Source organism: Parasteatoda tepidariorum, chromosome 11, assembly GCF_982258835.1.
Source record: "Parasteatoda tepidariorum strain Cologne lab strain chromosome 11, Ptep-v5.0, whole genome shotgun sequence".
Taxonomy (NCBI): domain Eukaryota; kingdom Metazoa; phylum Arthropoda; class Arachnida; order Araneae; family Theridiidae; genus Parasteatoda; species Parasteatoda tepidariorum.
In genome coordinates, this window is record NC_141765.1 from 90,946,244 (window position 1) to 90,960,782 (window position 14,539).

A 14,539-nucleotide genomic window follows, 5' to 3' on the forward strand; every position below is an offset into this window, starting at 1 on the left:
TCACTTATGTTCATTTTCAATTTCATTCATTCTATTGTTAAAACTCAAAGACAGGGATGAGATTTTTCCGCTTTTTTTACTTTTGTCTCTTGAATTTCAGCCTTTTTGTCAAAAACTCTGATTATCTAAAAGTTTCACATTTTCTTATATTTTTTTTAATTATAAATATTTTGCTTTTTTGAAGAATTAAGCCTGTGAAATAAAATAATTATATTTATTTCTGATTTTCAAAGATGAACAGAAAATTCAAACTACATATCTGCCAATCCTTCCACATTTTTACATTTTAGTTATTTTCGCTGCTTTCACGTGCAGAAGATAAGATTTTCCACATTTTTACCCACCCTCCAGATAGTTCGTATTTTTGTCATTCAGATGTCGCTGCTTCAAACGAGCTTTTTAAAAGTCTCTAGCCCGGAATTTGCTCATATTTCAATTCTTATTCACATGATTTGAATATCGTACATTGTGATTCTTATTTACGAGATTTGAAAATCCAATATCACTATTTGTTCTCACGCGTTTTTAAAAACCTATGTAGCAATTCGTATTCACACGAGTTTAAAATCAATTATCGCGATTCTTGTAAGAAGTGAGTTTTTAAAAAAAATTAGTTACTATGAGGGACTGTTTTTCTATCGATAGTTAGTATATATAGGCATATTCAAAACTTACATTCTGTGTAAAGAAGAATGTGACAAAGGCAGGTAAAGAAAGAAAAAATAGGATTTGTCAAAAGATGTTTGGTGATTAATTTAGTCGTTAGCCCATCCTCAATCTGTTTCCCCTCATTCACAAGCTGCATTACGAGAAATTTGCCCTTGTTAAAGGAGTTTTTTGCTGGTTTTGTAAAACATGAAGCAGTTGCAGCAAATTAAGCAAATAAAAAAATATATATATAGTGAACAAAAGCAATCACTTAAAAAGTTATTCAATTTTTTGTGGAAAATGAGTTGATTAACTCAGCACCAAAATTAAAAAATAATGCTGCTGTTATTTGTGGTATAAAATGCGAAATTCTTATCATATGAAAAATAATTATCCAAACAGTTGCTGATTATCATGTAATTTTTTCAAACTAAAATAGTAATTTTTGTTTATTATCTTAAATTGTCTGGAATTTATTATTAAATGATTGCATGCTGTAAAACTTACTCACGTGGAAATTCTGGTTTTTTGCCTTTTGGCTAATCTCATCCCTGCAAAGAGTATTGCACATCTTTTCATTTTGAATAAAATACAGTTTCGAAGAGGTAAAGAGAACTAATTTAACTTTAAAACTCTGAATCTACCATGCTCGAAAGGACAGGAGTGTGAAAAATTTTTAATCAGGAAATTTATGCAAAAATATGAAAAAAAATTCATTTATTTATTTTAAAAAAATATTGTGTGTGGTAAATTTTTTTTAATGTTTATGGAACGATGAAAGAACATCTATGGGATTGCAACTATCACTGGCAAATTGGCATTTCCTGGCTATTTGTTGTGTTATCTTCAGAATGTATTCTCTTATTGATAATATATTTTGGAGTTATTATTGATAATATATTTGGGAGGAGGTAAAGAAAACTAATTTAACTTTAAAACTCTTAATCTACCATGCTCAAAAAGACAGGAATGTGAAAAAATTTTAATCTGAAAATTTGTGCAAAAATGTTTTTTTTTTTTAAAGAAAAAAATGCATCTATTCTAAAAAAATATTGTGCATGGTAAAATTTTTGTTAATGTTTATGGAACGATGAAAGAACATCTATGGAATTGCTACTATCACAGTCAAAGTGGCATTTCCTGGCTTTTTCTTGTGTTATCTTCAGAATGTATTCTCTTTTCGATAATGTATTTTGGGGTCTGTCATTTTTAAAATATTTAACAGCTTGTTCACTTTACTTGAGGAAAGGACCACACCATGACCAAAGTAAATCAGGGTGGCCACCCACCTGGAAGACCTTGAAAACCTGGAATTATTAGGAAATTTTTTTTATACTGGAAAAAACCTGGAAAAGTCAAGGAAATTTGGATAAAAACCTGGAAAAATCAGGGAATTTTAAAGAAAGGCTGGAATTTTTCTTAATTTGAATTATTTTACTATCCGTTATATATACTTTATTTAAACTGAAATTTATCGTCAAACAGTTGAGATATCATGTACTTAGTAATACTTTGCTTGCATTAAAATTCTTTCCATTATTACCCTGCTAAACTAGAATTTAGCAGAATTACTAGAAAATTAGTAAATTTAAAGACTTCAGCTCCACAGATACTTTCTTTTGTACTCAACTTTGCAGCTTCTTACAAAAATAGAAATAAGTTAAACTTCTCATTATGTTATAAATAAATTTAAGGAAAGTGCTAAGAAACCAATTTGTTAAAAATTTAGCTGATAGCTAATATTAATTTGTGTTTAATATTAAAAATTTTTTAAAGCAACGTTTTGAATATAAAATGAGATTTTTATTCTATTAATATGGGATTCAAGTATAAATTTAATCGAAACATGGCACTTTTTATCATTTAATATATTTATTGTAGAAGAGATAAAAATGTCTGCTTTTCTTGTTTGAATTTAATAGGAGAGTCGGGTACCCCCGCCCACTGTCAATTTCATATGTATAGAATATTTTTTCAAGTCAATGGGCCATTGGACATTAATTGTTATATTAAAAAAAGATTATTTTCAAAGTTTCAAGTATTTATGCAGCTGGTAACATTGTAAACAATAGTTTTGAAAATATGTTGAATACAGTAGTCATGAAATTAAGAAAAATTGGTTGAATGTTTCGATTAAACTTCATTTTAATACTAAAAAAATAATATTTTCTATACATACAGCTTTAAAGTTTGTAGTCTTAAGTTTAATTTGCACTAAGAAAGAAGTTTATGTGTAAAAAATTGTTTGAGTAATTACAAATTTACAAAAAAATTGGATTTCGGCTAGCCCCGCTCACATGAATGTCGGGTATCACCGCCCAATTTTATTTCGTTGATAAATGTACGGTAGACTGGTCCAAAAAAAACTTTTTTTTAAAATTTGCAGGTCTTAACCCTGAATACTTGTACACATGACAAAAGAAGCCCCCATGCAAAATTTCAACTCATTTGAAGTACATTTAGAGGTAGCTCAAAGACTTTGAAGTTTGGGATTTTGCATTTCATATAAATAAATGACAAAAAAAAACATTGACATTATGCCTTTATTTGTATTATCCCATCAAAAACCATGAATTGTACACTCATATATACATATTTCTCATTTATATCATAAAATACAAGGGAGCGAGCCAACACAATATCTATTAGTAAGCATATATGAAGAAAATCCTAATAAAAATCATACATTTTGAACAAGTGTGGTTTTTTTAGTGTCCTTAAATTTCTTTCTGTGGGATTCCACAACTTGAAGAAAGAATTGTTTTTGCTCTTCATCTTTAGTTATCAGTTCATTGTAGTCTGTAATGAGCGCTACGCTCCTTTCTGCGCAATCATTTACTGTCTTTAAACATTTCACTTTCTTTTCACCATCATGGTAAGAATCAAATTTCTTCCATTCTGATGGGGACAAATGTAAGAAATCGCCTTGTATATTCAATGACTTAAATATCATCCAAGATTTTTCATTAACATTTCCGATTTCTTTTTTCTTTAATCGTTTAGAAGCATTGGTTACATCTTCTATATGTTTACCTATTTTAAACAACTTATCAACCATTGAAACCTTATCTTCAGTGCTTACATGACAGCTGAATAGGCTAAGCATGACTAAGTCACCGTTTAAGTACCACAGATGCCTCTTCAACCCATTGCTTGCAGCTTTTGAGATTTCTTTGCATTCATTTTTCACCAAATTTAAATGTTTCAAAAATTCTAAGTCTATGAAAGGTGCATCAGCTGCGCTAGAGCAACGAAACCAGGCTATCATGTACAAGTGTGTGCTAAAATCATTAAATCATTTCAACCCTTTAGTTTCTTTTGGTGTGAGCTTGAACTGTTCACGAAACATGTATATTTTTAAACAGCAAATAACTTTGGCCATCCACCGTGCATTATGGAATGCTCCTGGTGCTGCAAAAATGTACTCCACGTGGAGGCACCTGTCCAAGATAAATCAAAGTCAGTTCTAAAAACTCTCTGTAGTCATTTCTTGCCAATGATTTTGTTTTAAACGTAAGATTATGTTTGGCAAATTTAATAGCTTCTTTTAATACTTTCCAATTTTCTGAAGGTACTATTGTTTCTTCTGGACATTTGAAAGAAGATTTGTCTATAAAATTCCACTGACTTTGGAATCTCTTAAACATGAGAACACAAGGTGCACTAGAATGTCCAAATACTGCAGAAAACACATCACCAATAATGATTTCATAAATATGATGCCTGCAAGCCAAACTGAGGAGCTGTTTTCCAATCTTCTGTTCCAATAATGCACATGCTCCTGTGTGAATACCAGTGTTACAAGATGTAGTGTCAAAGCACATGCCTTGAATTTTATCTATGATCTTCCAATCATTGAGTGTATCAAATACTGCTTTTGCAATTGCCTTACCCGTACCAACTGGCAGTTTTGGCACACCAAGTAATTTCTCCATATCATTTCCTGTGACAAGAATAGAAAGACGATCAACTTCCTCCATTTCTCCAGAAATACTAGCCATGAGTTTCCCACCCCAGTGGACGACAAGCGGACCATCAGGTTTGAAGTTATGCTTCAAATCCTTCGCTAACTGGGCTCGAAATTTTGTTCTGTGTCTGCGAAGTGTACTTCGTGAAACAGTACTTTCACTTACATTTATTCCAACTGTTTGGGCTGTTGCTGCAATTAAAAATGTAGCACTGCGATCTGAGGTTTTTGTTCGATCCAATGCAGACATCAAATTAGGTGAAAGAAGCTTGCTTTTTTTCCCCTTTGCTGTCTTTTCTGAAGTACTAGGATATTGAAAAGCATCATCATCAGTATCACTTTCTGAGGATGAGCTAGTTGAACCACAGTCTTCTTTAATTTCAGCACTTGATGAAGGATAACATACAGTTTTGTTTTTATTCATGTCCACACTATTAGATGGTAGTGTCTCATATCGCCTCCTTTTAGATGAGCATTTCTCTTTCTTCTCAAGTTTTCTGTCGACTGACAACATACAGCCTTCAAATCCTTCTCGCTGTTTAAGCAAAAACTTCTTATCCTCTTCAATTTTTATCATCTGTAAAGCACCGACATGAGCGATATCCCACAACATCTTGCATTCTTTGATAAACTTCTGTTCATTGTCTTTTTGAGTATTCGTACGCCGATTTCTGTTTTTTTTTCAATTTTTGGTACCGCTCAACTAATTTTTCTAACTTTCTTACTGCATTCTGCTTTTTGGTTGTTGGAATTCTAGCCTTATTCCAGAAGGTCAACACACTATCAACAGTGTGACTTGCACTTTCATGTATTGTTTTTGTCTCATGGTTAAAGAAGAAGTTTCTTAGTACTGCATTAATGGAAGGTAGTTTACATCCTTTTATTTCACTTATGGGAGAACCAAGTAACCAAATTTCAGAGTCTTTTCTAAATCTAATTTTGTTTGTTGACATTGTTTCAATAAAATCTCACCAGGTCACAGATGTAAACAAACAATGTGGTGTTGCCAAACCCAAATAAAGTAATTTGGTGTTGCCAAAACAAGAAGCAAAATGTTAACTATATAATAATTATATTTAAAATTATTATATTTATCATAATATATGACCATTGTTTATGAAAATAAGTAAATAAATAATAAATAGTGATAATATGGAAATTATTTTTTTAAGGTTTCAAAGTAAAAACTTCAAAGCCTTTGAGCTACCTCTAAATGTACTTGAAATAAGCTGAAATTTTGTATGGGGGCTTCTTTAGTCATGTGTACAAGTATTTCGGGTTAAGACCCGCAAATTTTAAAAAAAAGTTTTTTTTGGTACATTGTACGATTGCAAAGATTATTATTTTATTGCTTCAAATTGGAATGTTATATGCATTTCTAACAACAAATATATGTTTTAATATTATATGAAACATAAATTTATATATTTAAAAATGCAATTTAAATATTTTTAAAATGTAATTGATGTATCCAAATTAAATATTTTTATAATGTAATTGATGTATCCAAATTAAATATTTTTATAATGTAATTGATGTATCCAAATTAAATTAAATTAAATATCAGGAAATCATAAATATTATGATAAGGTATTCGCATACTTATTTATTTTCACTTATTTGCTAACGAATCAGTCTACAGAAGTATTTGAATGCAATCAAAATATAAAGTGAATTTGTAATTTTATAAGAAGTATTTTATATTAAGTTTATAAGAAGAGATCAACCTAATAATATTGAAAAACAACTATTGTTATTAATTATTGTCACTTAAATTAAATTATTTTCGTTAAATATTTAATATAAATATATATTAATATTATAATATATTAATATACATTAATAATAATAAAAAGTATGACATTTGTTATTAAATGATAGAATTCACTAAAAGTATATAAATATGTAATAAATAAAATAATTTTGTGATAAAAATGATGAATGAGGTTTATCTATTGTCAATACATTGGTCATTTTCATTTACACCTGAAAAAACAGTCAAAAAACGTAATTTTTGTAACTGCGCGGGGCTAACCCACACATTTTGAAAAGAGCTGAAAAATCTGTTTTTTTTTTTTTTAAGTTAAACTATTCTTTTTTTGGTTTATTCTTTTTGCATTATTTAATTAGATGATAAAACAATAGAAACATACTAAAATATTGATTATTATACAGAACTAGCAATACTCCTTAAGTGGACGGGGCTACCCGACTCTCCCCTAAGCCTCAGATAACTTTTTAAAAACAAACATAATCCCCAATAATAAAAGGAAATATAATCCTCAAGAGTGTTCTACTCTCTACAACATAACACAGCTATAGTCACTCCATGCATTCATATATACAAATCTAATCTGGGGGTGAAAGAAACATAATAAATACACTTACAATTAATATGTAAATTCATCTTTAAATTAATTTTAAATGTTTGAAATAAAAATAAAGAAATGAAAAGCCCAGATAAGAAAATAAAACATCTTTTTTTTTCCGAGCTTAAAAACTTGTAAATTTCCCCTTCTGAATCAATTTAACCTCTCTCCCTATTCCAGTGGTATTTCTGAATCGTGAATTCTGACTCATCGTCTTTGTTACTCAAACCTTGTTCTTTGAAATTCGTAGTTTAGCAATTCTCTATTAGGATAAATGTGTTTATAATTTTAAAACATGAATATAACTTCAAACAATGCTCTTTTTATTAAAAAAAGGTGTTTCTGTTGTAGTAGTTTATTTATGATCTTTCAGAAACAATATACACAATTTTTTAAAAGAAAAATTAATAAAACATTTTAACAATTTATAAAATGCATGCTTGTTTTTTTTAGAGGAAATATTAATATATTAAGAGAAAGTATTTAAAAAAAAATATTTTAAATTTTTTACCCTTTACAAAAATAGTTAGCCAAAATATGTATAACTATGCCAAAAATAACTAGTAATTTACATCCCTGCTTCTGCTCCCTCCAAGGAACGTGAGGTACAAATTGCAACAAAATGTTTAATTATTCATAACTGGTTGTTAAAGTAGCTACCTCCCACTGACTAAGTGGAGGATGAATTTCGGCAAGAAAAGCACACAGTAAGAGGAAAATGTTTTCATCTTACTTTCCTTATCTAAAAGGTTAAATAATCACTTCGAAGTTTGTATTCACATGATTAAACAATACAATATCAGTATTGTGGTTTTTATTCATGTGTTTTTAAAATTGATGATTCATAGTCACACAATTTTAATTACAAACATCGATTTATGTATTTTAAAAAATACAGATTGTTATTCCTATGGAGTATTATTATGATTTAAGAATTACATATCTCGATTGAAAACCGAACATTGCAATTCATATTCATGCCATTTTAAAATCAAACATCTTGATTCATATTTACACAATTTTAAAATCAAGCATTGTGATTCATACGTGCTTGATTACAGACACTTCATTTGAAAGCTTTCCTGGTTTTGATTAGAAATGATTGTAAATAAATATAATGAAATTAAATCTTTCGTTCTTTCTGTTTATTCTTAATGAAGGAATTTTTATATTATCGCTACTTGCTTTTAACAATGCAATCATAATTGAAAAAGAGTGGGGAAGATGAAAGGTAAGTTATTTAAAATGCAATTTATTTGAAATACATTTTATTAATTATTTAATTTTACTTTCATTTGTTTTGTTCTTAATTGGATTGAGTAGCATATCCGCTTTACTAAATATATTCGATTTTCTTAAAACCTGTGCATTTCTTCCTTGCTTCTGGTTGTTCTCCACTTTGTAGCAATTCTCTTCAAAATTTGGTTGGGGCTTAATCAGTATTTTACGGAAGAACATTTTCTATTAAAACGGACTTTTGTTAATGATTACAGATTGATTTTTCAAATAGATCTAAAATTTTTTATTTAAAAAAGTTGTTTTTAAGAAAACTCTTATGCTGAATTGAATATTAATGAAGATACATTTTAAAATATCTTTCCTTTTGATTTTGATTTTTAATCATTAGTTATTCTTACAAACTGCCAGTCATATTTTTGTTGCATTAAGAAAGGATTAATTTTAATACTAGCTTTTAAAAATGTTTTCTAGTAGGAAATTTCACTATTAAATAATAAATGTATGCTCATTTAAATATATCAAATTAAATGAATATACTACCTCATTCTAACATGTAGAAATGCTATTTTTAATTTTATTTTCTGCCATAATAACTGTTTCATTGATTCTCTTTTAAGGGAAAAGTTGTATGTTTTTTTTGAGCAACATATTTCTTTTTATTTTTTTAGAAAGGGAATATAACAGAGTTACTATTAACTGAAGGATATGCTAAATGTGTAGATTGGAGTCTTCAATGTGTCACATCTGGAATTGAAAAACTGAGAGCTGCTGAAAAGTTAGTATTTAACATTTATTGCTTGCATGTTAAATAATTTTTCCATTAAAATGTTAAAGTTTAATATTATTCTAGGCTTGCAAAAGAACGGCGCCTTAGAATATGGAAAGAATATGCTCCTAGTGGACCTGTCATTGATGCAAAAGAAAAGGAATTTCAGGGAAAAGTAGTTGAAATTATGAATGCAGATGCTATGAATGTAAAGTTAGCAGATGCATCTGTAAAAAAAATATTTCTTGCCAGCATACGTCCTCCTAGGTGAGTTAAAGGCTTAAAAAAAATCACACAGCATTATTTGTATTTGTGCGATTTAAAAATGATGAAATGAGCTGACTGTAGTTTAAGTGAAGAAAAAAAAGTTGCCTTTTGTTTGCTAGGAGAGGCTGATAAAAGCTCACTTTATCATTTATCAAAATTTCTAGTTTCTAATTTGATTTTTAAAGTTATAAATGCATTTTGAAAGAGATCTTATCATATTTTAATTGTGCATTTCTTTTTCCCTAATTATCAAGCTATATCTATTAGAAGGTTAATCTTAGTTTAATTTTTAAAGTTGAAGAAAATAGATACGTGTTGCATCATGCAAATATATATATGCATATATATGTATGCAACATAAAAAGCTTCAATTAATCTTTTTATGTTATCCCAATTAATTATTCAAATCAACTGGTCAACAATGTGTTAAAATCTAAAATTCCATGAGAATTCTAGAAAAAAATTGTTATATTTGTTACTGTAATATTTGTTGACTTCAAATAAGTAAATTAAAATATTATTAAATAAGCTGACATTTGACTTCTTGAAATTACAAAAAGCTACTTTTAAATTGGACTTAAGAATAAAAATAGTTGCATTATTAACTGAGCATTTGATGTAAGCGGCAATTTATAAAATTTAAAAGAAAAAAGTACTTAATAATTTCTATGAAATTCCTCTAATGAGCTTATGGATACATTTTCAAAATCATTCTTAAATAGGGTCCATGTGCATTAATGAGTTAATGTATCCTTTTTCATGTTTTGTTTTATGTACACTTGTCTCTTTATAATTCTTTGCATCTTTTAAAATAAATGCGATTTATAATATAGAAATTGTTTAAAATAGCAAATCATTATAAATACTTTTATTTAATATTGATTTGTTAATATCTTTGTTTCTTCTGTCTTCTATTGTTTTTATTTACAACTAAGATAGAAAATTTTTCAAATATTTATATTCCTTTTTAATAACTTATTTTGCATGCTAAAAAATGATAAAACTTTATTGCTTACAGATTTCCGGAAAATGCATCAGAGACTCCCAAAACGAAATCAAAACCTTTATATGATGTTCCTTACATGTTTGAAGCTCGGGAATTTCTTCGTAAGAAATTGATCGGGAAAAAAGTAAATGTTACTATTGATTATAAGCAGCCTGCCAACAATAATTTTCCTGAAAAAACATGTTGTACTGTAACTATTGGAGGAATGTAAGTTATTAGTTTTGAATTTCTTATATGGTTCATTCTCTATCTTTTTGAAGTACTAATTTATAGCAAAGGTTATAATTTTTCAATATAGCAATGTGGCTGAAGCATTAGTCAGTAAAGGTTTGGCAACTGTTGTTAGATACAGAGCAGATGATGATCAACGATCTGCTCATTATGATGAGCTTCTTTCTGCAGAAACAAAAGCTGTAAAATCTGGAAAAGGCTTGCATAGTAAAAAAGAGGCTCCTGTTCTACGAATTGTTGATTTATCGGGTGTATGTATATTTATGTATGTGTTTTTTTTTTTTTTGGTTCATGGTTAACTATTGAAACATTTGGTTGCATTTAATTATTGTTAAATAATAGTTTAATATGCTTAAAAAAATTTAAAGCCTTAGTTCAATTTTGAAACAACCTTAAAGTAAGCTTTGCATTTTTTAAAAAAATATCTTAAAATTATGTGTTATGATTTTTTTTTGTCCTGAAATCTTCTTCTTTCTTTATTTTAATTTATAAATTCACACTTGCATAATGGCATTAATTTTCCTAATCGTAACCTAGTCATTTAGATTTAAAATTTATTGTTTTAAATATTGTTAACATTCAGTGTAGAATAATTTAAATTTTTAAAAGAATTTCATTTTAACTATCTTAAACAGATCATAAAGTTTCAAGAATTTTTCTTAATTATTGTCTGTTTGTTTAATAAATTAACAGCTTTTTGGTTACGTAAAATAACATAAATTGTAAAATTATTGCTTTAAAACATGTTACTGTTTTTGCTTGAGCATTTAATCTTAATGTACATTTAAATTTTCACTTTTTAGGATCTAAAACTGTCCAAACAATATTTTCCTTTAATTCAAAGAGCAGGACGAACTGAAGCTCTAGTTGAATTTGTTGCAAGTGGATCTAGACTCCGTTTATTTTTGCCCCGTCAAAATTACCTTATAACATTTTTGCTTGGAGGTATGATTTAAATATTCAATTTATTTTTAGTACTGCCATTTTTTAGTTTCTGCTCAAAAAGGGCTATTTTTAAATTACATGATTTTGAATTTGTATTAATAATTGCATACGCTTAAAGTTATGAAATGAAACTACATTTAATTTCATAACTATGCAAAACATTAAAAAAAACAGTCTGTGCTTGTTTGGGGCCAAATTTGATGGTCCCCTGTGCTCTTTTGGAGTTAATAATTCTAAGTGGGCTACTCCATTTTAATCTGCTTCTCTTTGTTTCAAATTGAAAATTAAAGTGCTATACATATATGCAATAAAATTTAAGAAATGTATCTGATTGGTCTACCCTGGAGGGGGTATATTTTAAAAATATATGTGAAGCAAAGCTTTACATTGCTAAAAACTGTAATATCAGTAATGAAGCAGAAAGCTATCAATCTTAAAATAAATTTTCTTAAGCAGAAATTTTTTTTTTAAAACAGTTCATTTAAGATATTTTTATTATATTTTTTAACTAATTGTATTGAACTGCAATAAAAATAAAATTGTTTAAAAATTTATACATATTCTTATAATATATAAGAGTAAGTTTGAAATGATAAAGTTTTTATTGCTGAAGCTGTAGTCACAAAAGTAAAAAAACAAAATATCTATCCTGTTTTAAGTTCATAACTGCAGCAAATGTAGAACTGATTTGTGCAATTTTTAGTTTTATCTAGTTGTTCTAAATTAAAAACCCTCTTCCCTTATCTTCTGGTGTTTTAGATGAAATTTTTGTTTTTACTTGCTTAATGTACTTTTTTCTTAAACTTTTAAATATTTGATTAAACATAATTTAACAGCCTAATACATTAAAAAAAGTTATTACTTTTTTAAATTATTTTTTTCAAAGCTTAGTGTATTAAAATTATGAAAAAGTAAAACACTTCTGCAAAAAGCCTTTGTGGGTCAGAGGGTCATTGAAGTTCTACAATTTCATGACCGAGAGCGTAATAGTGGCAAAGTGGTTAGCATTGTGGTCTAGCTTCTCAGAAAACTGGTAGCTACTGATCTGAAGCCTTGTGGACTTCAAGTTGCTACCTTTTAGTTAGACGTCTACATACTGTTTGTGTGGAGACTCTTATTCCAGTTGCAAAGGCAAGCAAGCTGGACAGCCGTGACCAGGCTATGGATTTTGTACAGGTGTTGCTGTTCTGTGGCAGTTTCAGCGGTCCGCTTTTGGATTGACCAACATCAAGCCTGCCAATGACTCGCAGGGCTGATTGTGCTCCGGAAAAAATCCGTATTTCCGGATTTTTCGCTAACAATGATCCGGAAGTTTCCAGAGATCGAAGGTCCAGACGTTTAAAAAAATCATTGATCACAGAAGTTTCCGGAAATCAAATTTTCAAAAATGGAACTTAAAAACACAGTTTATTTTATTTGTTTGTAAGGGAGAGCCAGAGAGATACTTCATAAGCTTATATTCGTAATTAATATTCATTTTTTATCAGTAACTAGTTATTATAATCATAAACTCAAGAAAGGAAGACATTGGTAAATTTTAATTACTTCTCCTGGCCCTCACAGGTATGTGTAATTTTAAGTATATTTTAAGTAAACTAAGAAATAATGAGAAAAAGGGAAAAAAACCTTGTTTAAATTTTTTTCAATTTAAAATGTTTTTTTTTTTTTTTTTTTTTTTTAAACTTAAGAAATTTTCCGGAATTTTGACTTGGGCTCACAATCACCCCTGGACTCGTCATCTCAAGGAATCACGCTCTTTTTTTTTTCAAAAGATACTACTGCGTAGAATAAATATGAATTATTGTTATGAAATCAGATTAATTAGTTGTTACTGAGTATTTATACAATGTTATACTCCATATTATCAATATTCAGCTATGAATTTTCGCTTTAAGTGTTACAAATTTAAACATTTTAGTGGTGTTAATTTATGTATCTGTATGTACTTGAAATAAGATATAAAAATTTCAGGTATTAGTTGTGCTCGAGCTTCTCGTGATAATGGACTTACACCTGGTGAACCCTTTGGAGATGAAGCCTTAGCATATACTAAAGATCTTTGTCTTCAGAAGGAGGTATAAAAATAAAAAATCTTGTTTCTTCAAGTCAGGATCTTAATATGTGTGTATATATATATATATATATATATATATATATATATATATATATATATATATATATATATACACACGCACATATATATATATGTGAGTCTATATATGTATTTACGACTCTTGTATATATATATATGACTTTTTTTTCTTCAAGAGAATTTTTTATTTATATTTTTCCTTCATATGAAATCAATAAATATCATTTCTTTACTATTGACAAATATTTTTGTTACAACTTTTATTTGCTATATTTTTATTCAAATCAAAAAACCAATTTTTTTTGTTGCTCTTTACCAATTTATAAAGTTTAAATGATTTTCGTCTTGCTTTTTAGGTCCAAATTGAAGCAGAATCAATGGACAAAGGAGGAAATTTTATTGGATGGTTGTGGATAGATAATGTTAATTTGTCTGAAGCTCTTGTTCAAGAAGGATTCGCTGAAGTTTTTGCGACTGCCTCAAGAAGTCCTTACTATAGAGCTTTGCAAGCTGCACAGGAAGATGCACAGAAGAAGAAATTGAGGGTATATCTTTGAATATTGTATGACATACCTGTTTTCAGCATTTGACTGTTTTCAATTTCAATATTTCTATTAGGCATAGCTAACATAAAATGTCATTGTCAGTTATGACCATTTCTGGATTCATAAGGAATTAAAAAAAATTTTAAGAGCAAAATGTTTATTTATCAGCTTTTAATGCAACAAAAAAAATTTTACGTCTGATTTTTGACTGCTCTGCTTATTTCCCTAGATTGCATCTTAGGGTATAATTATTTTGTGCTCTCAGATAAGTCTCATCTTGATAGTGCTTTAGTAAAATATCTATTTTGTTTGGTTTGTTTCACTTATGTCCGTAAATTCTACATTATGTCCGCATCTTATTATGTCCGTACATTCTACAGACAAAAGGTAACCTGCACCTTTTTTTACCCCACATATCTAAACATTCTTCTTATTGACCATTGAGCCCTGCCAAGATGAGATGA

General features: G+C 28.5%; 1 protein-coding gene and 1 long non-coding RNA gene across 2 annotated transcripts in view; both read left to right on the forward strand.

Annotated features, from left to right (window-relative positions):
* Window positions 1–14,539, forward strand: part of LOC147801881 (uncharacterized) — a 287,387-nt gene that overhangs the window by 122,493 nt on the left and 150,355 nt on the right. The gene's annotated exons all lie outside the window — the stretch shown is intronic.
* LOC107444575 (staphylococcal nuclease domain-containing protein 1) overlaps window positions 1–14,539 on the forward strand; it is a 65,263-nt gene that overhangs the window by 26,880 nt on the left and 23,844 nt on the right. Inside the window, exons 7-13 of the mRNA XM_043041169.3 lie at window positions 8,892–8,998; window positions 9,074–9,256; window positions 10,275–10,469; window positions 10,561–10,744; window positions 11,297–11,438; window positions 13,410–13,513; window positions 13,887–14,075. Of these exons, the coding sequence (XP_042897103.1) occupies window positions 8,892–8,998; window positions 9,074–9,256; window positions 10,275–10,469; window positions 10,561–10,744; window positions 11,297–11,438; window positions 13,410–13,513; window positions 13,887–14,075 (1,104 nt within the window). The remainder of the gene's footprint in view (window positions 1–8,891; window positions 8,999–9,073; window positions 9,257–10,274; window positions 10,470–10,560; window positions 10,745–11,296; window positions 11,439–13,409; window positions 13,514–13,886; window positions 14,076–14,539) is intronic.